Source organism: Actinia tenebrosa, unplaced genomic scaffold (genome assembly GCF_029948245.1).
Source record: "Actinia tenebrosa isolate PJP-AT-01 unplaced genomic scaffold, QUT_ActTen_1.0 PGA_scaffold9__36_contigs__length_13948895, whole genome shotgun sequence".
In the NCBI taxonomy this organism is placed as follows: Eukaryota; Metazoa; Cnidaria; class Anthozoa; order Actiniaria; family Actiniidae; genus Actinia; species Actinia tenebrosa.
The window spans coordinates 11,335,797-11,351,664 of NW_028292586.1; the positions used below are offsets into that span (position 1 = coordinate 11,335,797).

The 15,868-nt window shown below is 35.6% G+C and overlaps 1 protein-coding gene across 2 annotated transcripts; it reads left to right on the top strand.

Annotated features, from left to right (window-relative positions):
* The first annotated feature begins 475 nt into the window (after positions 1 to 475).
* Positions 476 to 15,203, top strand: LOC148904833 (uncharacterized). 2 transcript variants are annotated; one of them, XM_089024826.1, is made up of 7 exons: positions 476 to 592; positions 1,424 to 1,496; positions 3,026 to 3,314; positions 3,768 to 3,943; positions 8,296 to 8,373; positions 9,371 to 9,471; positions 14,840 to 15,203. In XM_089024826.1, exons 1-6 carry the CDS (start codon positions 536 to 538, stop codon positions 9,421 to 9,423), a joined length of 726 nt encoding a protein of 241 aa, XP_088880952.1. In that variant the 5' UTR covers positions 476 to 535; the 3' UTR covers positions 9,424 to 9,471; positions 14,840 to 15,203. The 2 variants fall into 2 exon arrangements, 1 of the variants encoding a protein (XP_088880952.1); XR_016118832.1 differs by lacking the exon at positions 14,840 to 15,203 and having other exon boundaries at positions 8,280 to 8,373; positions 9,371 to 9,467.
* Positions 15,204 to 15,868: the final 665 nt, after the last annotated feature.

Genomic DNA, 15,868 nt, shown 5'->3' on the forward strand with positions numbered 1-15,868 from the left:
ACCACGATATGACGTCAAAAGTTGGTCAAAATGTTATGGACTCACGAGGCGTAAGCCGAGTGGGTCCATAACTAATTTTGACCAACGTTTGGCGTCATATCGTGGTAAATAAGAGGACATACCACGCTAAACCATCGTAAATTTGTTTTTTACTACAAAACTCACAAAACTTTAGGAAATAGACTGCACGAAATCTTGCATGACGCCATTTGTTGGTATGGCCTCTTATTTACGACGTTTTTTAACCAATCAGCGCGCGAGAAAATTTACAATTGTGGTAAAAATTGGTTTTTCGTTTCTATTTGCACAGATTGTTCTGTTTGCCAGCGGCCATAGGAGACGAGAAACTAATATCCCTTAAGACAAGTTTACTTTACACTTTTAGCGAAGGTCAACTAATATAATCAATAGAATAAAAATTAAACATGTATACTTTATAAAGTAAACCATTTGCGCATTTGGATCCTGTGTTGGACTTGCGAAAGCAATATCTTGTTGCTTCTAAAGTGAAATATCACCATCATTTCGTCGTGCAATGAAAAATACTAGATTTTATGGATTTCACACGAGATCAAGCATTAATCAATACCAGGTGTGCAAAGAGAATTTTTCCACTCTTAAACAAAAGTATTTTTAGATCAGGTTTCGTCTCCTTTTTAGTCCTTAGGAAAGACGTTTATATTTATGAAAGTCGTCTTTCCTTGTAAATAATAACGCGATAATTTTCAAGAACGTTGTATTTAACAGCAATCGATAAGTATGACTACTCTATTGAGTGCAATCAGAGATAAATTAAAACTCTTTTTGCTCATAATTAATGTAAAATAATACAGTTTGCTTTCGATCGAAAAACAAATAGCCACAACTTTTGGCACAGTACTGCAAAAAGAAAAGGAAAAAAAAAAAAAAAAAAAAAAAAAAACCGGATTGAAGCATACTAAAATAATTTACGCACTTAATCTTACAATTAAACTTCATTTGTATCTGGCTCTTTTGCTCTCAGTCTCGCTGTGTCCTTTACTCCGTTTAATCGTCATTCACAAATATTGTACAATTTAAAAATAGGTAGAAAATAGTTAAGAGCCACTAAACGTTGGATTATAAAAGTTAATTCAGTAAGAAATCCTCTATCCCTTTATTTCGTGGTAAAAAAATATAAGAACTGAAAGAATGATAAACTTATATTTGTATTGCTAAAAGGGAAAAGGATTATATTATGACACAAAATTATAATACAACTATATATAAGTGCACAAAATAAATTCTTAAAATCTGATTTTTGATTTAAGATCTTTTCAAGTATTATTGCAGCGTTGGGGTTTTAGAGTACACCAAAATGTTAACCATAAAAAAGACATTAATAAACAATATTAATAAACTAATACATGAAATGTGTACTTGAATATGTTTTTATTGATCATAGGTACTATATACCATACTTATTCTGGCTTCACCTTCAATACAGCAGCGAAATGTTATCCCATGTATTCCTGAAGGTAAGTGATGGCGGGGTTATCCCATGTTTTCCTAGTGGTAAGTGATGGTGATGTTACCCCGTGTATTTGTGATGGTAAGTGATGGGGATGTCATCCCATGAATTCATGATGGTAAGTGATGGTCATGTTATCCCATGTAGTCCTGATGGTAAGTGATGGGGATGTTATCCCATGAATTCTTGATGGTAAGTGATGGTCATGTTATCCCATGAATTCTTGATGGTAAGTGATGTTGATGTTATCCCATGTAGTCCTGATGGTAAGTGATGAGGATGTTATCCCATGAATTTTTGATGGTAAGTGATGGTCATGTTATCCCATGTAGTCTTGATGGTAAGTGATGGGGATGTTATCCCATGAATTCTTGATGGTAAATGATGGTCATGTTATCCCATGTAGTCCTGATGGTAAGTGATGTTGATGTTATCCCATGTAGTCCTGATGGTAAGTGATGGGGATGTTATCCCATGAATTTTTGATGGTAAGTGATGGTCATGTTATCCCATGTAGTCCTGATGGTAAGTGATGTTGATGTTATCCCCTGTAGTCCTGATGGTAAGTGATGGGGATGTTATCCCATGAATTCTTGATGGTAAGTGATGGTCATGTTATCCCATGAATTCTTGATGGTAAGTGATGTTGATGTTATCCCCTGTAGTCCTGATGGTAAGTGATGGGGATGTTATCCCATGAATTCTTGATGGTAAGTGATGGTCATGTTATCCCATGTAGTCCTGATGGTAAGTGATGTTGATGTTATCCCATGTAGTCCTGATGGTAAGTGATATTCATGTTATCCCATGAATTTTTGATGGTAAGTGATGTTGATGTTATCCCATGAATTCTTGATGGTAAGTGATCCCATTTAGTCCTGATGGTAAGTGATGGGGATGTTATCCCATGAATTCTTGATGGTAAGTGATGGTCATGTTATCCCATGTAGTCCTGATGGTAAGTGATGTTGATGTTATCCCATGTAGTCCTGATGGTGAGTGATGGGGATATTATCCCATGAATTCTTGATGGTAAGTGATGGTCATGTCATCCCATGAATTCTTGATGGTAAGTGATGTTGATGTCATCCCATGTAGTCCTGATGGTAAGTGATGGGGATGTTATCCCATGAATTCTTGATGGTAAGTGATGGTCATGTTATTCCATGTAGTCTTGATGGTAAGTGATGTTGATGTCATCCCATGTAGTCCTGATGGTAAGTGATGGTCATGTTATCCCATGAATTCTTGATGGTAAGTGATGGTCATGTTATCCCATGAATTCTTGATGGTAAGTGATGTTGATGTTATCCCATGTAGTCCTGATGGTAAGTGATGGGGATGTTATCCCATGAAGTCTTGATGGCAAGTGATGGTCATGTTATCCCATGAATTCTTGATGGTAAGTGATGTTGATGTTATCCCATGTAGTCCTGATGGTAAGTAATGGTGGTGCTATCCCATGTAGTCCTGATGTTAAGGGATGGTGGTGTTATCCCATTATTTAGTCTTCTTGTTTTGTTTTTTACTGCATAGCAATCAAAGGTGTGCTTAATGAAGTCTGGACAGGGATCAATGGTCTAGGGGGAATAAATACATTAATTTCAGACAGCCGCTTTCCCGATAGCCCATCGATGGTTAGAATCGTTCATACTTTTAACGTCCCACAAAATGCAGATAATAGATATGGTCAGCGTTTGCGTGCCTACATGTTTGCACCAAAAAATGGAAGCTACCAATTGCAAGTTGCCTGTAATTGGAAATGCGAAGTTTATTTGAGCAGTGACTATGATCCGGCTGACAAGAAAGTGGTATTTGAAACAGAGTAAGTCAAAATGATAACATCATTCCTTGCTTCCTTGCTTCCTTGCTTCCTTGCTTCCTTGCTTCCTTGCTTCCTTGCTTCCTTGCTTCCTTGCTTCCTTGCTTCCTTGCTTCCTTGCTTCCTTGCTTCCTTGCTTCCTTGCTTCCTTGCTTCCTTGCTTCCTTGCTTCCTTGCTTCCTTGCTTCCTTGCTTCCTTGCTTCCTTGCTTCCTTGCTTCCTTGCTTCCTTGCTTCCTTGCTTCCTTGCTTCCTTGCTTCCTTGCTTCCTTGCTTCCTTGCTTCCTTGCTTCCTTGCTTCCTTGCTTCCTTGCTTCCTTGCTTCCTTGCTTCCTTGCTTCCTTGCTTCCTTGCTCCCTTGCTTCCTTGCTTCCTTGCTTCCTTGCTTCCTTGCTTCCTTGCTTCCATCCATCCATCCATCCATCCAATCATTGATTAATCCTTTCCATTTTTAAAGAACCAATTCCATTAAATATTCTTCATCAATTCAAATGACGACAAACAAGCCATACTATATAGAAGCTCTTCATTCAGAATATGTCGGAAACGATTTCTTCGAATTAAAAGTCAAATTACCAGGGACCAATATATTTGACTTTCTACCGAATGACTGCCTCATTGCTTATGCTCAAGGTAGGTATTAGACGTCATGTTTTGCATTTTATTCTATGACCGTCTCAGCAGCATATATCCAATTTTGGCAATTTAAGGGAACTTTCTCATTCCTGAATCGAATTGAAAAAGGGAAATATTGGCCTGATTATGTCTAGGAAATGATCCCACATGATATTAAAAATTTATCCTGATTTGTAGTGCTGATCTACATCTTGGCCAGACTGACTATTTTGGTTTTTGAGGAAAGAAAACAAATGACTTACTTGGCTTAGGTATCAGGATCACCTTACTTTCATGTGAAAGGGATCTTATTTGTGTTTAGTCTATTTATAAGCCTGCCAGTCAGTGAACATTTTGCTGACATATTCAAGTTGTTCTGGGGTGAGACCCAAAGGTCCTTGGCACTAGGCTTTTAGCTACGCAATATGAGATAAGCGCATAGGAGTTAGAGCATGTTTGGGCCCTGTTTCTAAGTCCCTTTAATATTTTTTAAATAACATTTTAGAGAAGTTTTAATAATGGTAATTGAACTGAGTGGAGTGCAATTTGGTCTGAAATCAAACGCGCGATTACAAAATCGCACGACCGCGTAGCGGGAGTGCGATTTGTAATTGCAAGTTTGATTTCAGACCAAAATTGCACGACACGAAGTTCAATTACCACTTTATTATATCCATTTTGAAATCTATTTTGAAAAAGACGTTTTTTCCAGTTAAACCGACATGACTTACAATCTAAAAGCAGTCGATTCAAACATGCAGTCAAGAGAACTTGTTTATACTGATCGAGCAATGATTCTCATTTTGAAAACCAACACTTTCAATCCACAACTAAAATGAATTTATATCGGACCAAAAGGCTTACGAATTAAGAAACATTTACTTACATTAAATAGCAAGGCAATCCTGCCCAAAAGGGTTGTAATGAACTGGCTGTTGTCCATACAGCCAATGCTCACTGCTTGTATTTTTACGATTTCTGTTCAACATGTTTAGATCACACTTGTGCCGACAAAACAGCAAAAATCAAAGGTTGTTTATTCCTTCGGTTGTCCTTAAGAAGTCACGTAGCTCAGCAAAAATCGTCTTCTTAAGAAAAACTTCTTTTAGTGACTGTATTTTTGATGTGTTGTTATGCTTTAACGATTGAAAAGGAAACCACTTTCCACGATCAATCGCCAAGAAGTCACATTCAAAAGATGCCGATTGCATTTTCTCCCACTGCTTTTCGCGGTAATATCTTCAACTTACTTAAGCAGTTACTTTACAAAGATGCTTTTGACGATTTTAAGTGATCAGTTGGTCTTTTTAAGTCCTTTTTACGGCTTTTTAAGTCTTTTTTTAAGACCTTTGACGGTAAAACCGTTCTTCAGAAAATATTTTTTTGAGCCGTGGCTTATTTTTTTTTCGCAAGAAGCGGTGAGCTCAACACTCAGATGGATTCCTTGATATAATTGGCTAGAAAATGACATGTCTCTCTTGTGATTGGTTCATATCAGTTGATGTGCAAAATCGTGCAATATAGAGCTCAAAATCGTGCAATTTATGCTGAAATCACTGCTGCAGGGAACCAATCAGATAGCAGGATTTGCTTGTGATTTCAAAATGGATGTAATAAAGAGTGTAATTTTACATTTTCTTCAATGTTATTGTCATTCGGGAGATTTTTATTTTTGATAGTTTGGTGTATGTTTCTCTATGTATAACTTAATAATTTGAGGGTCAATCTCATATGTTATGTGTTTCCTACTTTGTATGTCATCGTAGCTTTAAGTGAACTTAGTTTGACCCAGATTGACCAAGGTTTTTACGAAATGTTGCATTATATTTGATTATTTTTCACGTTTACCGACTGAAGATAGTTGTCACGAAGCGTTTGCTTCATACTGATAACCACAGATCGCTCGCCATCGAAACTATAATAATAATAATAATATTTATTTATAAAGCGCAAATACAAATCTGTTCTAAGCGCTAGTAAACAAACGACAAAGACAACGACAAAATAAAATTATTTACAAAGAATATGCTAATTTGAAGAGATAAGTTTTAAGTTCAGTTTTGAATGAGGCTAGACTTGATGCATTTCGGAGAGATATTGGAAGTGAGTTCCAGAGTTCAGGAGCAGCCACAGAGAAGGAGCGATGACCATAAGATTTAAGATTATAAGAATGTGCTGATAGAAGAACTTGTGATGCAGAACGAAGATTACGGTTCGGTTTATACACTGAAATGAGTTCCCGGATATAGATAGGAGATTGGCCATGAAGAGCTTTAAAAGTAAGTAATAGGATTTTATATTTGATTCTAGATTCAATTGGTAGCCAATGCAGATTAACGAGGATAGGTGTAATGTGGTCATGTTTATGGGAAAGAGTGATTATTCTGGCAGCAGCATTCTGTACAGATTGTAATAAAAAGATATAACTAGCTAAAAACTAGTGTACAGATTGTAGTTTATCTAAGAGTTTGTTTGGTAAGCCAAAGAGCAGAGAGTTACAGTTGTCGAGTTTGGAGGATATGAACGCGTGGACGAGAGTTTCAGTTGTTTTCAAAGAGATGTATTTTCTTATTTTAGCAATGTTTCTGAGATGATAAAAAGAAGACTTGCAAATATTATTCACATGACGAACCAAAGTAAGATGCGTATCAAATATGACACCAATGTTCCGAGCATGCATTGAGGGCATTATCACATCAGAACCAAATTGAAGAGAAGGAAGAGTTAACTGTGGGCTGTGCTTTGAAGAGAATAACAGGAATTCAGTTTTGCCTTTATTTAGTTTCAATTTATTTGTAGTCATCCAAGCATCAATATCAGATAGACAGTTTTCAATGAGATTCATGGAATCATTAAGGGACAAATCATCATTACAGGAGAAAGGAATATATAATTGAGTGTCATCAGCATAAAGGTGGAAAGACATTCTGTGTATTCCAATTTTAAGTAAGAAATCAATATCACTGGTCATGTGGTTGTTTTAGCCTCTGCATCTAACATAGACTTTCATTTTGTTTTTCAGAATAAAGTGTGAACTAAGCGAATATTTTATAGAAATTCGTTTAGAAATGCTATTTTAAAATTTGTCTTCATTCAAGTCTTTAAAATACTGATTATTTGTTGGAGCGAATTCGCGTTAATTGTCTTGAGCGACACTTCCATTGTGTTTATACCTTCGCAGATTTTGACATTGAGAACATAGCTTGCTTCGGCTGTTTGTAATGTCCCGCGGCGATCAATCTACTTTTTATCCAGAACGGCTTGTTTGGATGTCAAAACTGGCCGAAGTACCTTCAAGACTCCATTGAAAATGTTCTTTTTTCGTCCTTTGCCAATTTTTCTACGGTCTACATCCAATTCATTATTTCTTAAGAAGTCACTTATTACAACTGTTCTGACGAAACTTCGCTGGATCGAGTTTATAATATTATTTTTGTTGCTGAATACCGCCGTTACTTTGACCTGTCTCTATGAAGAATATTAAGAGTCCTCCAGAGCTTGAAGTTTGACTCTCGTATTGTAATGTAAAGATCTTTTTTCGATGCATCCGGCTCAACCTACAAGTCTTCTGAAAAATCTATATATGTTGACGATTGTACATAAAGCGTTTCTGTTTACTTTAAAATCAAACGAGTGGACCTCATTTTCACAGGATGAACTTGGAAACTTTTTTAAAAGGGAAAAACAAGAAGAAGGCTTCGAACTTCAGGCACTATGAAGATAATTCTTCCGAAGTGTCTAGACACCCGACACCCGGGAACTAATTTCAAAATACTAGATACTAGGAGTTTTTGATGTTTGAAAAAAATCGCCAAATAAAAACATCTTTGCCCATTGAAAGTATTCTTACTTTATTTAGAATAGTCAGCAATTCTGTTAACGATAAAAGATTTGTATTTTCGCTTTTGCTGTTTTCTCAGAATAGAATACGAAGGTCAATTCGAAGACACTTGGGGGGGGGGGGGGGGGGGAGGGGCGTTTGTTAGAGAGGGGCGTTCATTAGATCATTTACGGTAAGCAGAGCAAACAGGACGCCAATTAGGTAATTAGCGCCCTGCAAGCAAACTTTACTCACAATGTCCACGTGAATTTGAAATATAAAATGAGAATCGTTCTTCTTTCTATGACGAATGGCAGCTTTTTAGAATTTTTACGGTAATTTCAATTATTTTTTGTAAATAACGTTAAATATAATGCCGGTTTTTGCATTGTTATTATTTTATGTAAAAATTAACTGCAAAATGTAAGGCCATATTTCTTTATTTCTGCGTTTCGGGGGCGCAAACAAATTGTCGGTTTTTTTCCGCGTTCCCCGTTTGTGTCTGTTTGATAATTATCATTATTATTTTATTAGCATGTGTCAATCACAGGCTCTATAAATAGCGAATATAATTGCACATCAGACCATAATTCTTCTGGAAGCACAAAAGCACAACTCATCTATCAAGGTATGTTTCCAGCTACTTTTGTAGCACCTTTCTTCATTCTTCTCATGTTTTTAGGTCCAGAAACACCTATCAAAAATGCATCTGTTTCCAATACTCTGCGCGTTGAATCTAATTTTAATTCGATTGTTAGCGAGCAAATGAAAGTTTTCGTCGTGCGTTTTATTGCAATAAACATTTTCTCTGATAGATTAATAAACCAGTTCATAGTTTAAGAATAGTTTTCACTGCTCATACAATTTTATCAAGAATTTCTCATCCTTTTTTCTTTAAATTAACAACAAAATAAGGTTTAAGCAAAAGTAGTCGAGAAATTCGGGATAAAATCGCTTTCGCACTGAAAACGATTCCCAAAGTATGAACTGGGTTATGCTGCTAGTAGTGCTAGTGGCTAGTCACTACTCATGCTTTTTTTTCCTGTACACAAAAGCGTTTTCACACATGAGAGGCTATAGTCATTCCAGAACAAGTTATTCTAATTGCTCGCCATATTTCAATTCGGTGTAGCAGATACCAGAGTTACACTTTTTCAGCTTTCAAACGATTGTTTTCAATTCGACGGATTTGGCAAAGATAAAGTAAATGATTAGAAACTAGTTAATGTTCAACCATGCGTAAAAATTCAAAAAAAACTTGTATTTTTCAACCATGCATCACTCCCCGTACGGGGCTCTTCCGTGGGTCCGCTCAACACGCACTACCACTACATTCTATACTGACTTGCAACTTGCAACATACAACTCTTGATCTCAAACTCAAATGTTCATTCTTTACGGCGGAAGGAAAATCGGAGAGCAACCCTCTTGGCAAGTGAGAAAATAACACATCAAACAAACTCAACTCACACATGATCCAGTCTGAGCCAGGGCTCGAATCCAGACCACCACGTTGACAAGCGAGCGATAAACCATTAGTTCGACATTAGTGACATTAGTTCGTATCACCTTTTTTAGTTTTACTAATTAAGTTCTGCAAAAAAAAAAAAAAAATTTTTTTTCAGGACTTTGCTTTGCAGTAAAGAAGCTTAAAGAATGGCCAAGAAAATTCTGTTGATATTGGTATTGTGCATGGCCTCGGTTTTCCTGTCGAATGGCGTGGAAGGTAGCGTTGGATTTGTAGCATCAGTACTAGTGTAAACATTGCCAGAAATTCGGAATGGTCCTGCGCAGAAGGTTCTCTAGACCTTAAAGACAATTCAAGCTCATGAATAAATGTAGAAAAAAATATAGGTACTCACAGGCTTTGTAGTTGTGTAGATGTTCCACATCTTTAACTCCTCATATGCTTTTCATTTTGCAAGAAACGATATGAAATTGTCATAAAACTGTTGATTCGTAGAAATAATACTTCAATAATAGCAATAAATTTTCTGCTGATAGACTGTTTAGCACGTTATAGAATCATTTTTCCCTTGTTTTTCTCTTTGCCATTTCGAAAAATGCAAATCGAGCAAAGTGATTGAGCCAATAAGAATACAGGGATTAAAATATAGTGATTGACGTTCGTAACTTGATGACGTATTAAGCTCCTTCCACGATGATTCGGAATTTCTGGCCATGAGGCAAAGATATGAAGGCGGTCAAAAAAAGTTATCAAAGTACCATGTCTTATTACAGCTTGTGTTTCTACAGTAAAATCCGAGCATCGAGCTTCTTATCATTTCATGCAATTTCATGCATATGCTCTATAGCGTCAATATACCTTTTTACTGATACGGCGGCCATCTTGAATTCTATCATTTTAAGTAAGAAGTTATGGGATGCCGAGGCAGCAAATATTGGAACATTTATAGACTGCACAACTGTCAGGGTGTCTATTATTTCTTAAATAACTTTACAACTTTTCCAATGCGAAACACATCTAAAAAAACAATTAAATTTGCTAATAGATGGAGCGAACATATGTGAAGTATATATATAACATATATATATATATATATATATATATATACACACTTGATTGCAGAAAGGTTGTAGTATATATTTATACAAATATCTAATTTATTCAGTATATCTAATGAGATGCATAATACAAAATAACCATTTCCAACGCTTAAAACCAACAGATTTATAATCCGTACGATCTAACAGACAAGAAAAAAATATTGAGAGAGTGATTGAATGAAACAAACAATAAATAAAGCGAGTTTTCCGTTTTGCATATCATTAAATATACTGAATAAATTAGATATTTGTATAAATGTATACTACAACGTTTCTGCAATCGAGTGTATATATATACATACATATATAAATATATATATATATATATATATATATATATATATACTTTATTGCAGGGAGGTTGTAGTACACATTTCTACAAATACCCAAACATCGCCAACTATTTCGGCCATGCGCCGCTCGCCAGGTCAGCGGATATCATGTATGAAATAAAAACCACAGGAAGCCCAAGCTTTACCATGCCCAGACTTAGAGAAACAAAACTTTTTGCTACGGTATTCCTGTGCTTTAATAGGTATCCTATTGCAAACGATGGCAAACTAGAGCTGAGGATTCGAGCTTCATTTTGGTACCAAACATTTGCTAATCATTTCCAAGATTTTTACTTCACAAAGTGCCTATTCTTGAAGAAAGGATGTCACAAATTACTCGTCTCAAATCGGAGCTTTTTGAAAGTAAAAAACGAAAGGCATAAATTCGTTCAATCGACAACAGATTCTACATCAGTAATTTAGAATGTGTGTATTTTAAGAGTCAATGTCCACAAGAATCGAACAAATGGTGGCAAGGGTGATAAATTCAAATTCGCTCTTCTTTTAAAGTTAGATAGGCCATTATTAGATATGAATCCCTGGGTAGTTGGTTTTCGAAAATATTATTCTTATTTCTGAGAAAACGGCCACAGAAGAGGTTCGACCAAAGCCCAAGCAAGAGACGCTTAAGAGGACTGAGATGGACAAACTTTAAACCGAGCTCGCGTAAAAAATAAACCATCTATGACAATTTTTAAACGTTCCTCTTAATGTATCACTCTTTTACGTTCATTGGACTGGATTTCAAGCTTATTGAGAAAGGGACGCATTTTTGGTGAGGGAAAATATGAGGCATGTGTTTACATATGCTAATTAGGTAAGTTCTCTTAATGAAACCATATTTATGCTGCAAGTTGAGGACGAATAGAACTTTTCAACACTTTAAACATTGATGATTTGGGGAAACTTATTCTGACTGCATAGAAAACCGTTGAATTTGGTTGAAATATATGCGAAAATCACGCTTCTCGAACCAACGCAGGACTAAGGATTTTCGTAAAAATTGCCATGAAATTTACCCTGAAAACTAAGAAATTATTGTTGGTGCCGTTGTTTGAAAGTTCAGTGTGGTTTGTAAAATTTCAAGCTTTATTGCTGGGATACCTGTGGTATACCAGCTGTAAAATGGCTTTTTTTTTTTTTTTTTTTTTTGCTGGGATACCTGGGTATACCAGTTGTAAAATGCCTTTTTTATTTTTGCTGGGATACCTGGGTATACCAGCTGTAAAATGACTTTTTTTTTTTTTGCTGGGATATCTGGGTATACCAGCTGTAAAATGGCTTTTTTTTTTTTTTGCTGGGATATCTGGGTATACCAGCTGTAAAATGACTTTTTTTTTTTTTTGCTGGGATATCTGGGTATACCAGCTGTAAAATGACTTTTTTTTTTTTTTTTTTTTGCTGGGATATCTGGGTATACCAGCTGTAAAATTTTTTTTTTTTTTTTGCTGGGATACCTGGGGATTACAGCGGTAAAATGACTTTTTTTTTTTTTTTGCTGGGATATCTGGGTATACCAGCTGTAAAATGACTTTTTTTCTTTTTTGCTGGGATACCTGGGTATACCAGCTGTAAAATGACTTTTTTTTTTTTTTTTTTGCTGGGATACCTGGGTATACCAGCTGTAAAATGACTTTTTTTTTTTTTTTTTTTTGCTGGGATATCTGGGTATACCAGCTGTAAAATGACTTTTTTTTTTTTGCTGGGATATCTGGGTATACCAGTTGTAAAATGCCTTTTTTTTTTTTGCTGGGATATCTGGGTATACCAGCTGTAAAATGACTTTTTTTTTTTTTGGTGGGATATCTGGGTATACCAGCTGTAAAATGACTTTTTTTTTTTTGCTGGGATACCTGGGCATACCAGCTGTAAAATGACTTTTTTTTTTTGCTGGGATGTCTGGGTATACCAGCTGTAAAATGACTTTTTTTTTTTTTTTTTTTTTTGGGGGGATATCTGGGTATACCAGTTGTAAAATGCCTTTTTTATTTTTGCTGGGATACCTGGGTATACCAGCTGTAAAATGACTTTTTTTTTTTTTTTTTTTTTTTGCTGGGATACCTGGGTATACCAGCTGTAAAATGATTTTTTTCTTTTTTGCTGGGATACCTGGGTATACCAGCTGTAAAATGACTTTGTTTTATTTTATGTTTAGAAGTTAACCAGAAATATTTCCTGGTAAAATGTGACATTGATTCACTGCCATGTTTAATTCATTTAGTCAATGATTCCTTCGTTTAACTCGAGTAGGATATTTATGTAGTTTCTCCATCTATCAAAATGTTTGTGTACTATATTTACAACTAGAAATGTTCTCTTAAGTCAGTCCATGAAGCAAAGGCAAATTGGAGCTGAATTTTGTGACAAAGGCACCCCTTGGGCCGGTCCCACTGACCCGTTTATTTCGATTTCATTTGACCAGTCTTTTCAAAGGTCTTGGCTTTTTTCGCCAAGATAAAAATATCTTAGATGCCGAGTTCAAATAGCAATAAAATTCCTTGTAGTATTCATTTCAATTAAGAATCTTGACACCTGCAATCTGCTTACTTGTTTTGTTACCCGGAAACATCTCCCCGTTATCTTCCTCAGCTATTCTCATTTTCAAATTCGACATTACTTTGCGGATGCACTTCCTCTTCTCTCTACCAACTTAAATTTTGCCAACGAGTAACGCCGTATGAAAATCTGTATGAAAATCTCTTTCATGTTTGTTTTTAAACATTGTGTACAGAACCAAACTCATCAACATTTGCACTATTAGTCGCTCTAAAAATCATTGACCTCGGGTCAAGTAATCATTAGGCGGCGTGATTTATGCATATATAAACTAACTATTGAAACCGCTTTTTTATCGACCAAAAACTTATTTGGCTAAAACAATATTATGAATCTATTTAAAGAACGTTTCTATCGTATTTTTAGCGTGAATTGTACAGTAATCAAACTTTTAAACATAAAGTGGGACGTCGGTCACGCAATCATCAAAGATCGCGATTTTTGCTCATATACCGACAATCCAAAACTTTTCTAATAAAGCTTGAAATTTTACAAACCACACTGAACTTTCAAACAACGGCACGAACAATAATTTCTTAGTTTTTAGGGTAAATGTTATGGCAATTATTACGAAAATCGCATATATTTCAACCAAATTCAACGGTTTCTTATGCAGTCAAAATAAATTTCCCCAATTCAATCTTTAAAGTTTTGAAAAGGTCTATTCTTTCTCAACTTGCAGCATAAATATTATTTCAATCAGAGGACTTGCCCATAGCTAAATCTTTTTTTCTTTTGAGGTAACTAATTAGCATATGTAAACACATGCCTCATATTTTCCCTTGCCAAAAATGCGTCCCTTTCTCAATAAGCTTGAAATCCAGTCCAATGAACGTAAAAGAGTGATACATTAAGAAGAAACTTCCAACATTGTCATAGATGGTTTATTTTTTAAACGTGTCCTGTTCAAAGTTTGTCCATTTTCAGTCCTCTTGAGTGTCTTTTGCTTGGGTTTCAGACAAACCTCTTCTGTGGCCGTTTTCTCGGAAATAAAATAATATTTTCGAAAACCAACTACCCAGGGATTCATATCTAATAATGGCCTGTCTAACTATAAGAGAAGAGCGATTTTGATTTTTTGACCCTTGCCACGAATTCTTGAATTTGTTCGATTCTTGTGGACATTGCCTCTTAAGAACGACCGCGGCAAATGAGGTAACTAGTTCTGATTTTGAGAAATGCTGTTCATAATATTTGACCTTTTGTGTGTATTTTTTTTCTTCTTCTTTTTTTGCAATTTAACAAAGCACATATGGCAAGAAGGCTGTTAAAATCTAACTATCGAGTCGAAAGGGGTTTTTCCAAACAAATTAAAGTATGTTTGGTAAAAATCAAAATGCTTTAATGTTATATAATGTTCTTCTACCCGGGCAAGTGGAAAACTGTTTACACAGAAATTTATAAATGGAAAACTATCTTGACTCCCTATACATTTCTTTGTAAAATCTGACTAACTCGCTTAACACTTTCAAGCGACACCGCTGCATTTGCACGCGGGCGCATGACCGGAATAGTTGGCGATGGCTTTTGCAGGTGAACTTAAATGATTGTAATTCTTTGAAACAAAATACCTCGCTCCTTTCATTCCTCATTAAGGATGCATTTTCTTGATCATCTGGATTAATGTTTTAATTTCAGTCAAGATCAGGGCCAGTTCATGCCAATGTGGTGGTGAATTTCAGGGTTATCCTTTAAACCCAAAAGCTCCTGAAGGCGATTATTGGTTTTGGAGAGGTTCCTGCCCTGGCGGACATGGCTACAAAAAATCTTGCAGACGTGGCTGGGATATTTGTTGTTTCCCAAGAACAGGTTCATAACAGGTTATAGATAAACTGAAGTTAACTAAAAGCTCAGTAGTTAAAAAAAATTAAAGATAAATTGGTCAAGTGAATAGTGATTAATTCAAAGATTAAAACTGAAATGTCTTCAGAGTGATAACTTCGAGGTAAGCATGTTGTAATCATGAGCAAATGAACTACAAATAAAATCACAGGAACTCAAAGAGATGGTAGTTTTTGTGCTTTGAATAATTAATATTAATAAAAATGCACTTCAAGAGACGCGGGCAGCACATCGAAGGTTGATTATTACCTCCACTTCGGGAGGCTGCTCATTCAGAATATTTTCACATCATTTACTCCCCAAAATAGGGCAAGCTTTCCTACGATTTTCTTTACAAATGTCTTTTATCCTATCTTCGATTCTCCGGGTTTGTAAAGGAATTTCTTGAAAGAAAGTTCGAGTTATTGACTCGCGGAGGCAACATTCTTGCAGTCTTTGATATCGATCAAAGCCGAGAACTGAATATACTACTAGAGTCAATGTTATGAGAGAGAAAATGATTATTTTTACAGACAAACTAAGCAAGACTAAGACTAAGCAAGACTAAGTTTCTACGACAGGTGTCAATCTCTAATCAATGTGATATGATCGTCGAATCATGATTGGCTAACAGAATAAGTAAATTCCTAAGTGCTAATGACGAGCATTATGAGTGAAAATCTAGGAATTAAACGTAGCTGAAACTAAAGCTAATACATGAATATATCGTAAATTTGTAGAAAAGATTACAAGGAATATTTCTATCATAAGACTCTAAAGAATAATCCTAAAATAGCCAAGCAAAGGGGAAAAAGTTTTGTATAGGGCGTAACCACAGGTACAAAT